The 19,528-nt window shown below is 38.5% G+C and overlaps 2 protein-coding genes across 3 annotated transcripts; one reads left to right on the plus strand and one right to left on the minus strand.

The window, feature by feature from the left end:
* Window positions 1-391: 391 nt before the first annotated feature.
* LOC133852594 (uncharacterized) lies at window positions 392-3,091 on the plus strand. Its single transcript, XM_062289367.1, has 2 exons — window positions 392-1,624; window positions 1,748-3,091. Exons 1-2 carry the CDS (start codon window positions 420-422, stop codon window positions 2,697-2,699), a joined length of 2,157 nt encoding a protein of 718 aa, XP_062145351.1. The 5' UTR covers window positions 392-419; the 3' UTR covers window positions 2,700-3,091.
* Window positions 3,092-6,659: 3,568 nt separating this feature from the next.
* Window positions 6,660-18,580, minus strand: LOC133852600 (elongator complex protein 2). 2 transcript variants are annotated; one of them, XM_062289373.1, is made up of 10 exons: window positions 18,349-18,580; window positions 18,134-18,221; window positions 16,676-16,761; window positions 16,283-16,439; window positions 12,644-12,804; window positions 11,855-12,532; window positions 9,546-9,867; window positions 8,327-8,544; window positions 8,005-8,182; window positions 6,660-7,262 (listed from the first exon to the last, which is right to left on the minus strand). In XM_062289373.1, the coding sequence occupies exons 1-10, from the start codon at window positions 18,487-18,489 to the stop codon at window positions 6,769-6,771; spliced, it is 2,523 nt and encodes an 840-aa protein (XP_062145357.1). In that variant the 5' UTR covers window positions 18,490-18,580; the 3' UTR covers window positions 6,660-6,768. The 2 variants fall into 2 exon arrangements, with proteins under 2 accessions (XP_062145357.1, XP_062145362.1); XM_062289378.1 differs by having other exon boundaries at window positions 16,283-16,436; window positions 18,349-18,578.
* Between the last annotated feature and the right edge of the window lie 948 nt (window positions 18,581-19,528).

Raw genomic sequence — 19,528 nt, forward strand, 5'->3', positions numbered from 1 at the left:
GTCCACCTGATTGCCACATCCCCCCACCCCACGCGGCCACGCACACGCACAACTGGAGCCAATCTAAACTAGCTGTCAAACCCATATGACACCGTACGCAGTTCTCTTCTCTACAGTGTCACCACAAGCTCCCCCTCTAAAGTCCTGTTTGAGGTAACAAAATAATCATTAAAAAATGATCCAACCAGCCTAAGACGTAAAAAGTAAAAACCATTAACAAAAGAAGAATTACCACAAAAGCAATGAAAAAGCATTAATAATAATAAAAAGACTTTAAAATTTAGAAACGAACAGCTGGAGAAGACCAGGTGTGGAGTAACTATAAAGAGCATCAAACTCCCACTACACCTCTCCCCTCTTTTCCTCTCTCTCTCTCTCTCTCTCTCACTCTCCGCCACCACGCCCACCCACCCACCCCAATGGAGCCACCACCACCACAGCCCCCACAGGCTCCGCCACTGTCCGCCACCACCAACAACACCGCCACTATATCCCCACACCTCTCATACCCGGACTCTGTAGACTCCTCCCCCCGCTCCCGCAACACCGACTCCTGGGACGAACCTCTTCCGAGTAACGCCAAACTCCGCCTCATGTGCAGCTACGGCGGCCACATCGTCCCTCGCCCACACGACAAGTCTCTCTGCTATATCGGCGGAGACACCCGCATCGTGCTCGCCGACCGCAACACCTCTCTTTCCGACCTCTCATCCCGCCTCGCCAAGACCCTCCTTAACAACCGCCCTTTCACGCTCAAGTACCAGCTCCCCAACGAGGACCTCGATTCCCTCATCTCTGTCACCACCGACGAGGACCTCGACAACATGATCGACGAGTACGACCGCACATCCTCTTCCAATTCTCTCAAGTCCTCTCGCCTCCGCCTCTTCCTATTTCCGATCAAACCTGATTCCTCGCAGTCCATCGGCCCGATTCTCGACAGCTCCGCCAAGTCCGAGGACTGGTTCTTGAACGCTCTCAACGCCGCCGGTTTGCTCAACCGAGGGTTCTCAGACCCGGCCTCCGTCAATTGCTTGTTGGGTCTGGACGATGATGGCGTGGGTGGGAATAATCTGGACTCGGGCGGTGCGAGAGACGTGGAGGCTGCGCAGCCCGGATCGTTTGGGAACGGTAAGAACGCGAAGCAGGGTCAGGATGTTCACTCTGTGCCCGATTCGCCTATGCTCGAGACGACGTCGTCGTTCGGGTCCACTTCTTCGTCGCCTTCGCTGGCGAACTTGCCTCCGATTCGGGTCCACGTGGAGGATGGTGGTGGTGGAGGGGTTAGGGTGCAGGATCAAAAGGTGGGGATAGAAGAGCAGTTTGCTCAGATTAGTGTTGGGTCTGGGCTGAAGCAAGATGAGGCTTTTGTTGTGATTTCATCGCCGCCTCCGATGCCGGTGAATATTGCTATGCCGGTGAGTTCTGCGGTGGTCGCCGGTGAGTACCCAAATCGGGTGTATTCGGACGATGAAAGATCTGACCACGGCGTGCCGGTTGGGTATCGGAGAGTACAACCGCCTGCTCAGCCTCAGCCACAGACACAACCTCAGACTCTGCCTCAACTGCCCCAACCGAAGTCAAGTGGTGGATTTGATTTGGCTTCCCCAGATTCAGTTTCAAGGTACTCTTTTGATTCATTATACTTCCAAATTTCTGTAATTTGTTTGGACTGTTTTTTTATTTTATTTGTGAAGGGATGATCGAATTCTGAATTGGGTATTTGGTGTTTGTTTTAATTCCACAGTGATAGTAGTAGTATTACCAATCCATTGTCTCGCACAAAACCTGTAAGTTATCAACAAGACCCAGTTTTTCAAATCCCCTCTGGAACCACAAGGGTTCCTAGCAACCCTGTTGATCCAAAAGTTAATGTCTCTGACCCCAACACCCGGGTCCAGATGCAATCACACGTTCAGGATTCTGGTTATGTGTTGCAACATCAATTTGATCAACAACAGCAACACCTACAACAAACACAACAGCAACAGCAACACCTACAACAAACACAACAGCAACAGCAACACCTACAACAACAACAACAGCAACAGCAACAGCAACAGCAATTTATACATGGCACACATTATATCCACCACTCCCCCACTGGTGCTCTGCCACTCTCGGCATACTACCCTGTATATCCTTCCCAACAACAGCACCATCATCCCCAGCATAATCCACTTGAGCAGCAGTACCCGGTGTACTATATGCCCCCAAGGCAAGCCCAAGCTTACAGCTTGTCGGTGCAGCAATCTAATATCAATGAAGCTGCCACCGGTGTCCCTTCTAGCCGCCCCCAAACACCTCCCAATCCTGCAATGGTCCCTCCTGCGGCTTACAACCCCATAAGGAATGCCCCTATTGGCAAGCACGAAATGTCTGCAGGTGTATACAGAACAGCAACCACAGGTGCTCCCCAACTAGTTCAAGTTCCTTCTACTCATCATCAGCAGCAATATGTTGGTTACTCCCAGATGCATCACCCATCACAGTCCATGGCCCCTACTTCAGCTGCTACTGCTCAGCAATATGCTTATGAATATGCCGATCCTGCTCATGCCCAGATATACTATACTCAGCCTATGGCACCAACAATGCCTTCTCAATACCAGACCATGACAGCAGCCTCTGGTGTAATGCTGCCGGAAGCTTCTGCTCAGCTTCCCACTGACAACATCAAGCAGCAGATGAGAACTTGACAGCCATTATAAATCATTTCAGGGAGAAGAAACAATTTTGAAGGAATGGGTTTGGTTTGTCACTGGATTTTCTGTTTTAGCGTCTGTCCTGTTATTGGTTTGTGATAAGTATTTTGTGATAGATAATAAGGATTTTGACCCTTCTTCTATCTTTATTGTATGTCATATTGTTGTTACTGTCATAGGAAATGGAAGTGGTCTGAGACTATACTGTAAAATCTCGAACTCATGTATGGTGTGCTTGTGCAGTTCATATATCGTTAAGAAAATAAATGGTATATCGGTCACAAGCATATGTCTACTTCAGGTTTGTGATTCAGGGTTCGTGATGTGTACGGCCAACTTTTCTGCAAGGGAAAGATAAAGGAAAGAGATAAATCTTGTTGGTTGCATGTATCAGTGTATCATTGTATATGCTCTTTGTCAATTTTAATATTTGTTTGGGCACAATAGTTCCTTTTGCCATCTATTCTACCAAAGCCCTCCCAATCTAGTACAATTACTTCCTGGCCAGCACCCCTTGTCCCTGTACATGCTTGGCATTTTTCTTATATTCAGTAAACGTCATTATTTTTTACCTTGCTCTTATTTCTCACTGGCAATTGAATGATTTCATTGCTAGTTAGTTTGTGGGCTGTCAATTTTTGGCATTATCGGTAAATCTAACACGAAATTAGAAGGTTAATATTGAGGGGTTTGATCCGTTTAATTAAATAGGTCGGATTATAGTTGATTATATAATTTTATATTTATGTTTCGACACGACTCGAATCTGACGCACAAACATTTAGGACTATTAATTTTTGATACGACCTGCGAACTCAACATGAAATTAGCGGATTAGGCTTAAAGGGTTTGACCTGTTTAATTAAATGAGTCGAATTAGAGTTGATCCTTATAGTTATATATTCATACCTCCGCACAACACAAACACAACTTACTTCTTGTCTAGTTTGCTGCGCATTACCAAACAAAAACGTCTCCAACTTTCACTTATTTTGTCCTTGATTGCATCTGAATTCTTATAGACACATCACACATGAACTCCTTAGTTGTTACGTCATTGGTTCTTGTTTTGCCAGGTAATCATTTCTAGGCACTCACATTTCCAGAGAGGTTTTATGGGTACTTCGTAATTTTCTCATGCTTTCTTATTTCTTTAGTTTCATAGTCGATCTGTTGTATTACTTGTTCAATTTTGTATGCGAGTAACGTTTAAGGCTATGTTTGTTAAAAAACTTATTTCTGTTTTTTATTTTATGTTATATAAATAAAAATATTAACAAACACTTCAAAAACACAAAATGCTTTCAAAAACATAAAAGTAATTTCCACATTTATATGAAATCCAAAAACACTTTCAAACGAAAAACAAAATAATATCCCGAAAAACACGACTACAAACAGTTCTCTTGTTTCCTCTTTTCTTTAGTGGCTAGTCAAACTTCACCCTCCTTTTGCGAATCACGTTTGCCAAAAGAAACAATGCTGATTCTGATGCTTTGTCCATGGTTATCTATTTTTCACCTCTTACATCAACTATCTTACATCTTTAACGTATCTACCCTTCCTAATAAAGTATTTAACGCGTGGAATCATTCCCATTCGGCTCAGTAAATTTTAGTTAAAAAATTACGGTTTTTTTTTTTTTTTTAAAATAAAATAAAAAAATAACTAGTAACTTTTCATAAAGTCTACATCTCTCTATTCTATCTATCAATTTTTATTATTCCGTTTAAATATTCTCTCTACAACAATCATAGTTTTGAAATTTTATCCTTTTGCAACTGTTATATTTAAAAATAAAAAATAAAAAATCATATTAGTCATATTTTTCGACGAAATTGGTAAAGGGACAAATGAAAGAGAGAAGGGAGAGAGCAAAAGACAAAAAATTGCAATAAAATATGCAGAGAGAGAATGGCTTGCTGAGCAAAACTGTAGCAATTAGCCATCTTTTACTACGGAATTAGCCAAAAATAACTTTTGACTGCCCAATGAAAATGCTTGAGTGCTTAACGGTAATAATCCTATCGAACTTACAATCAAGATCAGAGGTTAAGCACTTAACTTCAACATTTCACCATTTTATTTTTTCTATTTTCCAATTTTTCTTTGTAGCCCAATTGTACTTTTTTTTTTTTTTTTGGGGGTAAGAAAATTTCATAAACAGAAAAACGTGAACACAACCCACCAGAATAAGTAAATGGTTCATAATAGTAAAATTTAACTATTATGAACCATTTTTTGTCGCCAACAGAATAGGTAAAATATCTATTTTTTCCTTTTAGTGTGAATAATAAATACTGTTCTGTCTATTTCTTATTCACTACAAATAATTTTTTTTTTTTTTTTAATTTTCTTACCCTTTCCTTTTTTTTCTTTTTTTTTTTTTTTTTTTCCTCTCTCTCTCTCTCTCTCTCTCTCTCTCCCTCTCTCCCTATTTCTTTCATACTTTTTTTCATACAAAATAACATTTAAATGCAAGAATAAAGTAGAATAGAGAATCTGTTGGGGAGAATATAAAAAAAAGTTGTAGCTAAAATAGAGAGTTGTACTTTTTCAATAGTTACTTTGCCTATTAATTATTATTGCTGAAGATGCTCTAACTAAGGCTGGCAATTTGTGTTGGGTTTGGGTTGACCTGCCAACCCAAACTCGACACGATTAACTAAATAGGTTGGGCGTGTCAACCCATTTAGCTAATTGAGTTATAAACGGGTTGATCGGTAATACATGGGTTCACGGGTCAACCCACAGGTTGATCCGTTTATGACCCGAATCCGTTTAGCCTAAACTCAAATCCTATAACTTCATGTCAGATTCGTGAGTCGTGTCAAAAATTGATAACCCTATTTTTAACCGGCTAGCTAATCAAAGAGAGGTGAATTTTTGTCACTACATAAGAAAAAAGAGGAAAGGAAAAAAATAAGTCACATGATAAGTTAACACTTTTGTGAACTTTTCTAATCTTTCAAAAGAAAAAAAGACCGGATAATAAAAACAATAAGAAATTAAATTAGCAAACTTCCAATATGCCCAATTGTACACTATGTGCCTATCCTCATTGCCAACTTTTTTGAGAAAAGATTTAAGCGCTGGTCCACACTATGTCGTACGTAAAATCGAATCTAATTCATATATCCAGTCACATAGTTTGCCTTCATAGTACCATGAAATTGATTTATTTGGACGGGGACAAATCACAAACGTCCTTTGTCGAAAATTGAAATTTTAATATACGATCGCTAGGTGCGGTGGATCTCAAAGATCGGCCACAAAAGGAACAAACAAGTACAATATTTAAAGCAGCAGCACAATCTAATCGGGATCTCGTGCAATGAGATTGTTCACGTAAAAAATAGTTTGATCTTACTTGTTCGAACAAATATTACAGATTGGTTCACTCAATTTCATGTGGCCGTAGTTTATACAGACTGACAGTAGTCTTAGATTCTGTGATTTATTATCTAAAGTATTCATTAATTAGCTTAAATTATGCACAAACGAATGTACGAGGTTTGCGTATAGTTTTAAGGACGGGAGAGAGCAGGGGCTGTTGCCGGTTGGTGAAATCTGATTCGGCAGCACGTGCTTCAGCTTTAGCAACTTTTACTTGTCGCTGTGCTCCAAGCATCAAGTAATCATCCTCGTCTTATAGTTGGAGGGAGAGTCAGATGCTGACTCTGCTCCACGCCACTGCCTAGCTCACCGAGTCCGACGTCAACAGGGAGCAGGTCGTTATCTGTGACAATCAGCCCCCACTTGACAAAATAATTAAGAGTTGCGTGTAGCTCCAACCCATGTACAAAAGTGCATCGTCGCCAACTTCTCTGTCATAGAGTTACCACACCTGACAACTCTATGATTGATAAGTATGGGATTTGGTTTAGGTGATTTTTTTTCAACGGTTCAGATCTAAATGAATATGAGTATTATTCTGTCAGTGCTTCAACCAAATTAAGTGAGATAGATCAAGCAGCTTTGAATTATGAAAATTGAGAATTAGCTGTCAAAAATTGAGAATTATTAGAAAATAATGTTTACAGATACAAAAGCAGTTATCCTACTAGTCAACATTTACCTCAAACACTCTCACACAATGATCAGCTCCACAAGAAGCAAGTTGCATGTTCCTGCTATCTTCATTCTCGGGATTTTTCCACGCTAAACGGTTTACGGCAGAGACGTGACACACAAATGGATCAAATCGTAGAGCAACAGCGGCAGCTACACCTGCTGCTGCAAAGCTACAATCATCTGTTCTTCTGATAGATAGACTCCACAGTTCAATGAGTCCACTTTCCATTCCAACTGCGAGGAGCCCGTTGTTTCTCTGGTGACCAAGACCAACCCAAGATAATGCCGTGACACTACTACTGAATACCGGCAAAGTAATAAGCTGCTTAACAGAAGATCCCCCATCAACAGCCCAGATCTTTACTGTCTTGTCCCGTGAACCTGTAGCAAATTCATGACCATATGGATTCCAAGCGCATGACCAGATAATTCTTTTGTGCGCCTCCTGCCTTGCTAAGAGCTGGTAGCTAACTTCATCGTTGCCTAAACAGTCATGTCAAATAAACCATGTGATCAGGAACTGTTGTAAAATTCCATAAATATCAAATCAGAAAGGGCCACGCTGACTGATTCCAAATCAACAATGCCTTTTTTTATCCACTTCCAAAGAATGTTCCATTTGTCCCTCTTTTATTTAATGCTCTATGATGAGTCAAAAGAGAAAGAAAGAACATTAACTTAAATAGGAGAAACATAAGAGTTGATGGTAAATGTAATATACAAACAACCAGAAGAAAATTACTAAGATGCATATGTCCAAAGAGGATGAGAGATGGCAGCATGCATAGGAATACCAAAAAGTATTGGCAGGGATGTAGTATTGGTGGTGCTTCCTGAACTGGTTGTGACATAATCCGCCGTAATGACGTGTATTAGAAGCAACAAACAAAAATTGATGGTTGTACTGAAATTTCCATTCTCTTTCTACTTTTCTGTAGATCTCTGTGTAAACTACAGAATTTGAAATAAAGAAACCCATGTGTATTATCTTACTCTGGATCTCATCCACAAGCAGACACAGCATGTAATCCAAGCCTTCCAGGTATCATATCTTGTCTTACTAAATCTTAAAAATTAAAGATACGATTCATTGTTTACTTGCCAAAGTCTTACTAGTGAAAATGTAACCCCTCGAATGTGCAAAATGTGATGAGCCGGCCAAAAAGAAAGCAGCAACCATACTTTAAGAGAAAATCTCACATGAAATAGCGAGGGTTTAGGGTACCTGTTCTTTTGAGCGTGAAAACGGAGAACTGACGATCCCTTGACACAGCCAAAAGCATGCTGTCATCATGGGAAAATTCCATCTGTGTCACAGTTAAGCTGTGAGACTGCAAATGACCAACTGCCTTCCATGAACCCACTTGCCATAGCCATATTTCTGCTGCCGCTGCTGATTGGGCCTGCAAGGACATAATATGTATGAGCAATAATTACTAACAGGAAATAAAACCCGAGTACAGCACTCATATATCCAAGTTCTATTTTGAAAATGCACTTCCAAAACTAAGAAATGTAATAACAACACAGTTACAATGACACTATACCTTGCATGACGAAGCGACAAGCTTTCCCTTGTGGTCACAGCATAAAGAAAACAACTCATTCCCATGACCATAAAGTTTGTGTGATTCTGGCCACAGTGTATGCCAAGCCAGTTGATCTTCAATTGGGGGTTCAGTCAACACGGTAGGAACCGCATCAGGAATAGTTTCAAGGGTGTCAAGACCATCATTCCCATTTCTGTCTGGGGTCTCATGTGTGGCTGCATTTAAAATGGCCCATTAAAATTATTTTAATTTAACAAATTATCAGCACTGATTCATTTTAAAGAAAAAAAAAAATCCCGACTACAAATACCTGAAAACTTAGATTTTCACATATAAAGGAAACACAACAGCTTTCACCACTAAAAAGAACAAAGAATTATATAAATGATAAGATCAATTTCTCTGTTACCTTCTTTCTTCTTCTTCTTTATTTATTTATTTATTTTTTTAATAACAAAGGTAGGAAACAAAAAGCAATGTTCTTCAATTTATATGTTAGTTAACACTTATTGTTCCTATTTTTTCTTTTTGTTGGGAAGGGGGGAGGGGGATCCAACACTTAGGGGTGAGACGGGACAATTGTATATAAAAGGTTCGCTGGTGTGGCCTCCAAAATAATTATCAACATTTTCTACACTAAATATTTCAGTTCTCTCTCCCGAGAGTATGATTTCATTGCCAAGCATCAAGATTTGGTTAGATATTGAGCAGAAAGAGGAAAGCATTAGGCCAAACATGCCCTGAGGCTTATGCTTTACAAACATGGGTCTTAAGAAAGTCGGTGTGATTAATCAATACACTTGCTGCAGGCTAGCACACGAAGGGCAAGGCTAAGAAGGCTTTAGAAAGTTGAAAATTATGCCGATATGATGCATAAAGTAAACCAAGATAAGGATAAGATAGGTCAATAATTATCTCTCAGCCCACAGGCCCCACACAAGTATCAAGATTGCAGTTATTCTTAATTTCTGTAGCAACATCAAAGTCCAAATGCATATCTAAATTCCCTGTACAGACCCTCATCCCCCGCCCCCTCTCTTCCAGTGATACACACAATGAACATCAAGATTAAATCACGGAAAGAACAAAAATCCGTAAAACTACAGAAATGAGGCCATTGAAGTCACAATCCCAATTCCCAAGCATTATCTGTAAGATTTTGATTGTGTGTGTGTGTGTGTGTGTGAGAGAGAGAGAGAGAGAGAGAGAGACTCGCCCTGAACATAGATAGGTTTCTGTGATAGCCCAAGAGCAGACATATTTGCACCGAAAATCTGAACATCTGCTTGGAGGTCTTCAGGAAAACTAGAATTTTGTGAAGTGGCATAGTTCAATGTCTTTAAAAAAGACAAAGGAGCTTCAAATACTCTGGCAACTTTCTCATCAGCTCCACTAACAAAACGATGATTCCCCTTTCCTTGGATAATGGTCACACAATTAATATCATGACCATGAACCTGAGGGCGAGCAATTTCATGCCAAGCATCCCCATCTCTAAGAGAAGCTTCATTTTGCCATGAAGCAAATATTCGAGTTGTCTGCACATTTTTAAAATTGTGATATCAATAACATCTATAATAAGAGAATAATATAAATGAATGCATGAAAAATAATGTTTGATCTACTGCTTTAAAAAATAAAATAAAAATAAAAACTAGGTAAGGAATCTGCCTATTCAACGAAAAATTTGTAGGAAAATAAGTGTTTGTTAAAATATTGATTACATGATTAAATTTACATCTTCCTATCAGTTTAAGCTTTTGGGATAAGTGGTAATTTAATATGGTATCAAAGCCAAACATCTTGAGTTCGAACTTTATCTCAGTCATTCACCCCCATTTCAATTAAATATTCTATGTGTTGGACCTCATCTATTAAAATGAAGTTTGAGCCTACAAGTGAGGAGGAGTGTTAAAATATTGATTAAATAATTAAATTTACATCTTCCTATCAGCTTAAGCTTTTGGGATAAGTGGTGATTTAACAGTATTTCAATAGACTTTTTTTTTCCTCTATCAACCTTATCACAGATCCCGTATCAATATGAAAACTTAAAAGAGAAAAAGAAACAATTCACTTGAAGAAGTATCATTTTTTTTTTTTTTTGATAAGTACTAGAAGAAGTATCATTTTAAGATAGTAAAAATCCTCCTTTGGTTTAAAACTAAAGCCTAAAACCCTTTCACTATTACACTGACTTGTCTTGGCAGCAAAAAAGATCTCCTATGTATAGAGCTTGTTTGAGTAGGCCTTCCACTGACTTAGAACTTTAATTCCATTCCCAAGTATCAAGATGAATTATGCTCTAATACAGGAAGGACCACACTGCTATAATTTACTCCCAAGTCTTTTAAGTAGATTACAACAAGAAACTTCAGGGGGAAAACAAACAATGGAACTACTTGAAAAAAATTATATCATAGCATATTTTTGAGTTCCTTCAAAATCTCTACCATCAAAATTCCCACAACAAAGTGGTTCAGCATAATTTTTCGAAAATTAAACGCACTCTAGAAGTTCAATCTAAAGCGCTTATATGAGCACACACTGAAGTTGTCAGAATAAAAATTGTTTCAACAAGAGAAGCTTCATTTAATTGATTTTCAGTTTATTTACTCAATAAAAAAAAAATATACTAAATACAATTTACACCCTTGGTAAGTTATCAATATCACATACCACTGATACCAGGCCAGAGGTCAATATATTTCTAACTGAAAACGAGTCATTACTCCGTGCTCATCCTACTAAGGGAGTCCTGGGAGTGGTTACTTGGGTATGGTCCTATCTTTCCACATTTTCTTTTTGTTGCATAATAAATTGACCACTCTAAAGACTCAAACCCCCACACCTGGGGCTTGGAAGCCTGGGGCTTTTATCACTGATACGAACTTAAATGGCACTGTTCAGATCACTGATACACAATGTCCACCTACCTATTCTCTCTTTTTTTTTTTTCTTTTTTTTTTTTAATTTTTTTTTATTTATGACAATGAATCCCTTCAAAACAGGAGTCACTTCATGTACCCATCCTTGTTGGGTAAACCTCGGACTCATGCAAAGCACCCCTTCCACACGGATCGGGTAATACTCCGGCTTCGCCGGTGGATTGGCTCTAAGGAATTGTTTGTACCCAAGGGGATTCGAACCTTAGACCTTATAGAAATGCTACCAAGACCAAGGCCCTTACCACTTAAGTCAAAATGCAATTTAATGCTGATTAAACACTTTACTAAATGCCATACAGTCCACTTTTCCACTTTGAAACCGAATGAGTTTCTTTTACTCACTAGTAGTCAGCAAAAGATAGCTTTCCAAACACTTGCCAGTTGCCACATGTCTAAAAGAAATTTACAAGTGTCAGGTAAGAAATCATAGAAATGTAGAAAACTGGTCATAAAGTCTCTGATAAAGCCAAAATGCACCAAAGTAACAGCAATAGGAATTAAAAACTGTAGCCAAAACATTTTTGAGAAATAATGAAAAGTTCATGAAAGGTTTTCTGACCTATCTGCAATATATTACCTGGTCATGGCTGACAGACAGTATGTATTCACCAGATCTTGCCCATGCAATATCTGCCACTGCTGCAAAATGCCCAGAGGGAACCTTTTGTGGTTGCCAATTATCTAGATTCACGCCAACATTTTTCCAGAGATGGAAGGATCCGCCATATCCATGTGCTAAAATTGAATCCCCGTTTGGGCTCCAGTGGCCACCATAAAACCCTAAAGCACAATGGCTTAATTCTCCAACAGTAACCACATTCATCCAGATACCAGAAGTCTTTTCAGGTTGCCAGATCATCATGGTCTTGTCCATAGATGCAGATAAGATGCTTTGAGGTTGATAGAAGTCAATTCCTTCTACAGATGCAGTTGAAGGGGGCTGCCACGCCACTGAATATACCCAATCTTCATGGCCAATTAGAAGAGATTCCAAAGATATTTGATAAGAGGATGAGCCAGCTACAAGCACAGGGCCTTCAATATAAGATGATAGGCTTATTTCTTCTTTCCTATATGCACCCTGAGTGCTGCGAGGAGAACTCTGTAGAGCCAGCTTCCATATGCGTATACCTTTGTCCTGAGATGAACTTACTAATAGAATACTATTCGCTTCACTATTGGTGCATATAGGTAATGAGAAGTCCAGACTTCGGATCCAATCTGTATGCCCTTTTAATTCACAGGCACGAAGAAACTGGGGGCATACGTCAAAAACAAAACAAAAAAAGTCCAAAGACAAGTTACAGCCACAATGAACACAACATAGGAACTTCAAGGTAAGATTGAAAAGTCAGAGTCTAGATACCTTTCCTGTCCTCTCCCCACAGTAGAGATGAATCTTATTATCCAATCCTCCCATGGCTAGTATTATATGCCCAGTATTTCCAGGTAATTCTGCTAATGAAAGTGCTACCATAGGTTTTGAACCAACGAAGAGAGATTCCAGACAAAGCAATTTACAGTCACCTAAAACAACCACGAAAAGTTTTTTATTAATATTTTGAAACAGAATTTTTCAGTTGCTTCAGAATAAGAGGAAAGCAAACAAGCGGCTTAGAATAAACAGTGTACACAAACCAGATAAATGCCAATGCAAATTATTATCAAACAACAAGACATGTTTGAAATCCATCTTGAACATAATCACATTTAAATAATTTTTCTACATGGGAAACATGACTTTCTAGGTTCAATCTTTATGACATAAAGTAAAGAGATGTAAAACATTAGAAAGAATCTAATGTAAGATAAAGATCATCAACTAAGAGAAAAACGCAACATGTCAATCAAATTGAGAGAAGATAGGCAAAATAATCTCCATCTCCCCATGAACAAGGTGGGTACTATTATTTAATTACCTAACCACATCCTAAATTAAGCCTGAAACTATTGTTTTAAATTTCGATTAATGCAGATAAGAAAAAATAAGCTCAAACATGTCCTTTCAAATCAGATTTTTGAAAAGAAGTTTATTTCAGCATTACTCCCATATACAAGAATCATTAAATATAATTCTTTACCAATGAATCCTTTGTAAGGAAGCTCTGAGTGGTTGTCATGCCTCTCATCCTCACACAAAATCTCTTTTTCCCCCATTCTCACTACCATATAACTTGCCCTAACTTTGACATATTACAATCCTGGAATCCATTTCTTTTAACTGAATTCCTAAACTATTTTGCATCCATCTTGTATTTTTAAATGCTTCCATTTGTTTCTATTGATATATAAAAATGATTCTGTTTGTTTCCAGCTGTATATATTTATGAAACATAACTACAATTACTTGTTCAGCATCGTGCATGTGTCATTAAGGTATTCAGACTCATCTCGGAGATTAACTGCAGAGACTAAAAGGTATGCACGCGTACAAAACAATTTTCGTGTTGAGAATACCAGGATTATTAGCATCAGCGGATTAATATGTCACTAGTGTCCATGGTTCTTGAGTTTGTTACACAAGCAATAATTTTGCTAGGAAACACATCTGCATGATGATGGGTCCTAGACTAAATGAACTACGTAAGAAACTGGAATACTATTAAGAAAAGAAATTTCTCAGGTGGGAGAGAAACCACACACAAATTGACTCACAAATGAATTGCCTACTAAACCCCAAACACATGCCTTCTAACATAACACTACGACGCACACCCACTAACAGTTATCACTTGCACATTGCCACCCCTCACACACACTTGCATATCCCACTAACACATTGCAAGATACATACCCATGACCCCACTTCATCATTAACTTCCCCCACAAACTCCTTTGTTTGCCCTTATTTGCACAATCAAAATAGAGCCCTCTATATCCGCCGCAAGTCTACTTCTTCCTCGTGGTCTATTATTCGCCACCCCTTCAGCTGGAACCTTGCCCTCAAGGTTCACGCATTTGCTACTCTGACTCTTCTTCGCTTATCCCTTCGATCTCCCATGACTCCTTGTTCTCAATTAAAAAAACATGGGGTGTACGATATTTATGTCCCGGTGTATATTGCTTGTTGAAATTGAAACAAAGGCCTTTCTCACGCTTCCTCTGCATCTCATCCCAAGATAGTTTCTTTATCGGATAAAGGGGTGATGGTTGAGGGGTTGGTGATGCAACTGCCACAATATCTAGTATGAGAACTGTTCCCTGTAAGTCTGATTCATTTATTTGATGCTGGTGCACCAATCTCTCATCCTGTATTCTGGATAACTCAATGGTTTCCGGGAGGGACTTGGGTAGAAACATCTCTTGGGCTATCTCTTTCTTCAAGCCTCCAAGGAAAGCTCCAATGAAGGCCTTTTGTGTCAATCTAATAACCCTATTAGCTAGCCTTTCAAACTCTCTTTGATATTCGCAGAGAGTACCATGTTGCTCAATGTGAGATAGAGCTTTGTCGAAACTTCATACTCAGTAGGCTCGAAGAGGGCTATGAGTTCTTTTTCAAACAACTCCCAAGTCAGCGTTATCCCCTCCTTATGGTTCACTCGTCGTAATCACTGAAGCCATTGATTGACTTCGCTTTCTAGATAAAAAGCAGCGAGCACAACTCGCAGATCTTGCAAAGTGCCCTAAAAAGTGAAAATCTGAGCCACTCAATAAGATCTTTCCCGCTAAACCGAGGGAAATCCATCTTCACATACTGAGGATTTACCGCCAATCTGTCACTTCTTTCATCCTGCCGAATGGTCCTGGAGAACTCCCCGTGCTCCAAGTATGGGGTATGCGATCTCCCGGTGGGCGCCCAATGCCCATGATGCGGACAGAGTCTCCAAGATCTCCTTATGCGTGTCTTCCATGCCTTGCAACTTTGTGGTACAACAATTGAACTCCACCTCCATTCGGCTTACACCCTCATGCATCTCATACACATCAGATTCCAGTTTTTCAATTTGTTCCCTATTGGTGCCATGGCTCTGATACCACTGACGGATCCTAGACTAAATGAACTATGTAAGGAATTGGAATACTATTAAGAAAATAAATCTCCACTTCGGGTGGGAGAGAAACCACGCACAAATTGACTTACAAATGACTTGCCTATTGAACCCCAAACACATGCCTTCTTATATAACACTACCATGCACACCTACTAATAGTTATCGCTTACACTTTGCCACCCCTCACATATGCTCTTACATATAACCACTAACATATTGCATGCCAGCTATGCATGACTCTGCTTCATCTTTAACTTCCCCACAAGCTCCTTTGTTTGCCCCTGTGATCAAAACAGAGCCCTCCATATCCACCGCAAGTCTACTTCTTCCTCATGGTCTATGACATGACATCTAAAATCATAATGAAAATCTTGATATGGTACTAGTGAACTGTCAATTAATTTCTTGCAACATACATGGATTGAATCTAGAGATATGTCACAACTTGGATGGATCACTTCAAATCACAAGAAACAACTCACAAAGTCATAGAACATAAACATGAACCATTCATTTGGGTTCCATGGTTGTAAATCAGCAAGTATTCCAGCAATGGCCAATATTTCATAAGCCAATGGTTTGCTCTTTTAGAGCATGCATTCTGAAGCTAATAGCATAACATTTCCAAAGCATTGATGCCCTCATGCCCTCATGGCCGTTCACCTTACTTTACACAGAAAGAAGATACAGTTTGGCAGGGAAATGCAGAGTATCTAAGAAGCAAAAGATTATTTAGAGTCTAGAATCATTCTCTTCAAATCCACACCATAAAGTATAGAACTAAATAAGAAGATCAATCAACTCCAGTACCAAAAATGAAATCTGAATACTGAAGAAACAAGATAAGTTTCTGGAAGAAAGAGATTACCATCATATAAATAAAGCATATAAAGCAAAATGATGTTCATAGTTTTCTCTAGCAAACGCAAGTAACATGCATACTATGTACAAGGGTAACATCAATACGTGTGGCAGTAAAACAGGTTGAATTTATTCCAGGAATTATGACTTACCTCCAGTGGTAGATGGAAACAACAGTTCCCATACATAGACTGTACCATCTGAAGAAGTAGAGGCAAAGATTGCCTCAGTTTGAGAAACCATAATTCCAGTAATGCATGTGACACCCTTCTTGTGTGATTGTGGTACTTGTAACACATGCCTCCACTGCTACGATACAATTTAATTAATTAATTGATGTTTAAGTTTTAAAAAAGGAAATATAATATGCTTAACATAGGAAATGAATCATCCAGAATATATTAAGAAATCATGGTACATGCGGGGTATTGCATTCCAAAAGTGATATTTGGGAATATGTTAAATGTAGTAAATGAATGAGTGATCCTGCCAAGAAACTAAATAGAAAAAGAATTCACCAATTACTCACATGCACTAGTAATTACCTTTCTGTCAAGAAGAGATAGTTCCCATAAAATAATGGCACCATCAGCATCTCCTGAGAGTAGATAGTGCCTCTCCAACTGTTCAGCTGTAGAAAACAATAAAGCCCATTAATATATTGTAAAATTAAAAAAACATAATGCTTCCAAAGATCAGTCTGTCTGAAAACAAAACAATCTTTTGTTAAGGCTGCACCCTCATTTTGGTAGCTTTGAAAAGTTCCTTTGGATTTCTAATGAATTACGTAAGCACAAGTTGGTGAGACTACACAAAACCAACCCCAAATACTTGGAGAACTAGGATTCCGAGCAACACCAGAAGATCACTATTTTCTTCCAAAACTGTCCTGATTTGGTTTTATGTTAACATTAGAAGTTTGACATGTTTTGTCTTTGTTGTTGTTTTGTTTTTTGGTTTTCACCGACTATGCGTTGTATTAAAAGGGAGTAGGGTTTCATGGAATAAAGCAAGAAAGAATTTATCAGTAGAAGAGTAAAAAATTGTGGTTACCTCCTACCTCAAACGGAGGACTCTTGTTTTGCAATAATCGATGCCTAACCGGTGTGGATGTTTATCAACTTGCATCAAATTAGACACCACATCACAGGTTCAGAGTTGCAGAGGATGCGGCCTATAGGCTATGATTTAGATGTCTTGGTATTATATATGGGCCTAATGTTAAGCCATTAAATATTGATAGATGAGTGGAGCCGCCAAAAGAAAAAAGACTACCATCGGGTCAGTGCCAATAGAGTGGACCGTCGTGGAGGTCGAATTCAAAAGCAAGGTGGAATTCTACGGTCTTAAGAGTTAAGGGTTTAACCAAATCAATATAAGTATTAAAACAAGCACCACGTCTCAAATTTGAGTCATGTAGGAGGCGATCTTTAGGCTAGATTCAAATGTCTTGGTATTATGTATGGGCATAGTATTAAACCATTGAATATTGAACACTAATAAGTGAGTAGAGCCGCCAAAATAAAAATGGCTATCATTGGGTTAGTGTTGATAGAGTGGGCCACCGTGGACATCAAATTGAAAGCATGGTGGAATGTTAAGATCCTAAGAGTTAAGGGTTTAACCAAATCAATACCTAGCAGTCTTAGGACTTTTGGATCAATGGTTAAGCACTTAAAATTTCCCAAAAAAAAAAAATTGAAAAGGTAACAATTAACAAATAACTCGCATTAGCAAAACCAAAAGTTTATTGAGCACATTGGAGAAAGGGGTTTTCTCCCCAAATTAAAAAGGGAAAAAAAATCTACATTCTTTTCTTTTTCTACCATTTCTCAACCATTCAAAAGACCACTAGTGTTAACTGGTCTTTAACCAATCTGATCCCAATAAAAAATAAAAAAAATAAAATAGAAAACTAGTGTTAACTGGTCTAGTTCAGAATCCACATTATGTTATTTTGCTTCAAGTGTAGACATTTAATTGAGCCCAATATAAGAACATACCTTTAAATGCAAACTTACTACTTGGAAGCCACTGGGTGCAGTTCACAGCGGCCCTGTGACCCGGTAGAGTTGTCAAAATTTGGGCATTCTGCCAACAAAATAAGAAGAAAGAAAGAAAGAGCTCAGTTGGGCTATATATATATATATATATATATATATATACGGTGGGTCCAAATTGAGATAAATGAAAGAAAGAAAGAAGGCGAGGGGGGAACCTTGGGGCAGAATATAGCAACGGCGTTTTGGGCGCCAAAGGCCACCAAATCACAGGCTCCCCATGACACGTTGTTCACTACTCTGTTGCACGCTGCTCCTATGAACACTCTCCTCACCTCAGCCCCACCATTCATAGACATGGTGAATCAGAGGGATAGAGATAGAGAGAGAGGTTATCAGAGAGAAGCCACAACTGTTAAAATGCTTCAGGGAACAGGGGCGGTTCAGGGAAGTAAGGAGAGAGGACGACAGGGTGCTTTTGGGCCTGGACCTGAAGAAACAGTATGGGCTTCTGATAGTCCAATCAAAAGGAGAAAAAAAGTTAAAACAAAGACCTCAAAAAAAAAAAAAAAAAAAAAAATCACTTACCACCACTCGAACTCTCGAAGTATCCCACATTTTGCAGTGTGATTGTCCAATTGTCAACAGGCAACAGCTGCAATGTGACTGTTTTATTTTTGAACTCCTTTCAATCACCCTACCGTTAGGGTTTTGTGTTAACCCAAACGAGTAAAGGCGAAACGTTTTTTATTCTACTGTAAAATTTATAAAAATACAAATTTACCCTTAATTAACAAATAAATAAATAAACTAAACCATACCTACCAAGCAGTAATCTTCACTTTTTCTTTTAATTTTTAAAAAATGAGTATTTTAATGATTTTTGCATTTTCGTTAAGACTTTTTGTAGAATCGTAACAGATGAGCTTCCACAACTACACCCTTTACCTTAAAATTTTTTTCAATAGGATTCTAGGGAGGGCATAATTGTGTTTTTCTTTTTTTGGTTATTGATTTGAGGAAAAAGAGGATAAGAGTCATAGTTTTTGTTTTTTTTTTTTTAAAAAAAAAAATATATATATTTATAAAAATGGCATTAAATGCCTGTCATGGTATAATGAAGAATACAAATTGCTCAAACAAAATCACATCATACAAAAATGAATTTATTCCAACCGAATTTGATGTATGATGAACTTAACGACAGCCTTAGTTAACCCATGTGCCGTCATATTTGCGACTCTACTAATATGATTAATCTTTTGACTAGTAAATAAAGTAATAATCATGCGAATGTAAACTTATATATTTAAAATCTTTGCAAACTCATATCTTAAATTTGTTAAATTAGAAAGTAGGGTCTTAATGTCAAGATTGTGTAAAGTAGAGGCCCATGGG

Source organism: Alnus glutinosa, chromosome 1, assembly GCF_958979055.1.
Source record: "Alnus glutinosa chromosome 1, dhAlnGlut1.1, whole genome shotgun sequence".
NCBI classification, from domain to species: domain Eukaryota; kingdom Viridiplantae; phylum Streptophyta; class Magnoliopsida; order Fagales; family Betulaceae; genus Alnus; species Alnus glutinosa.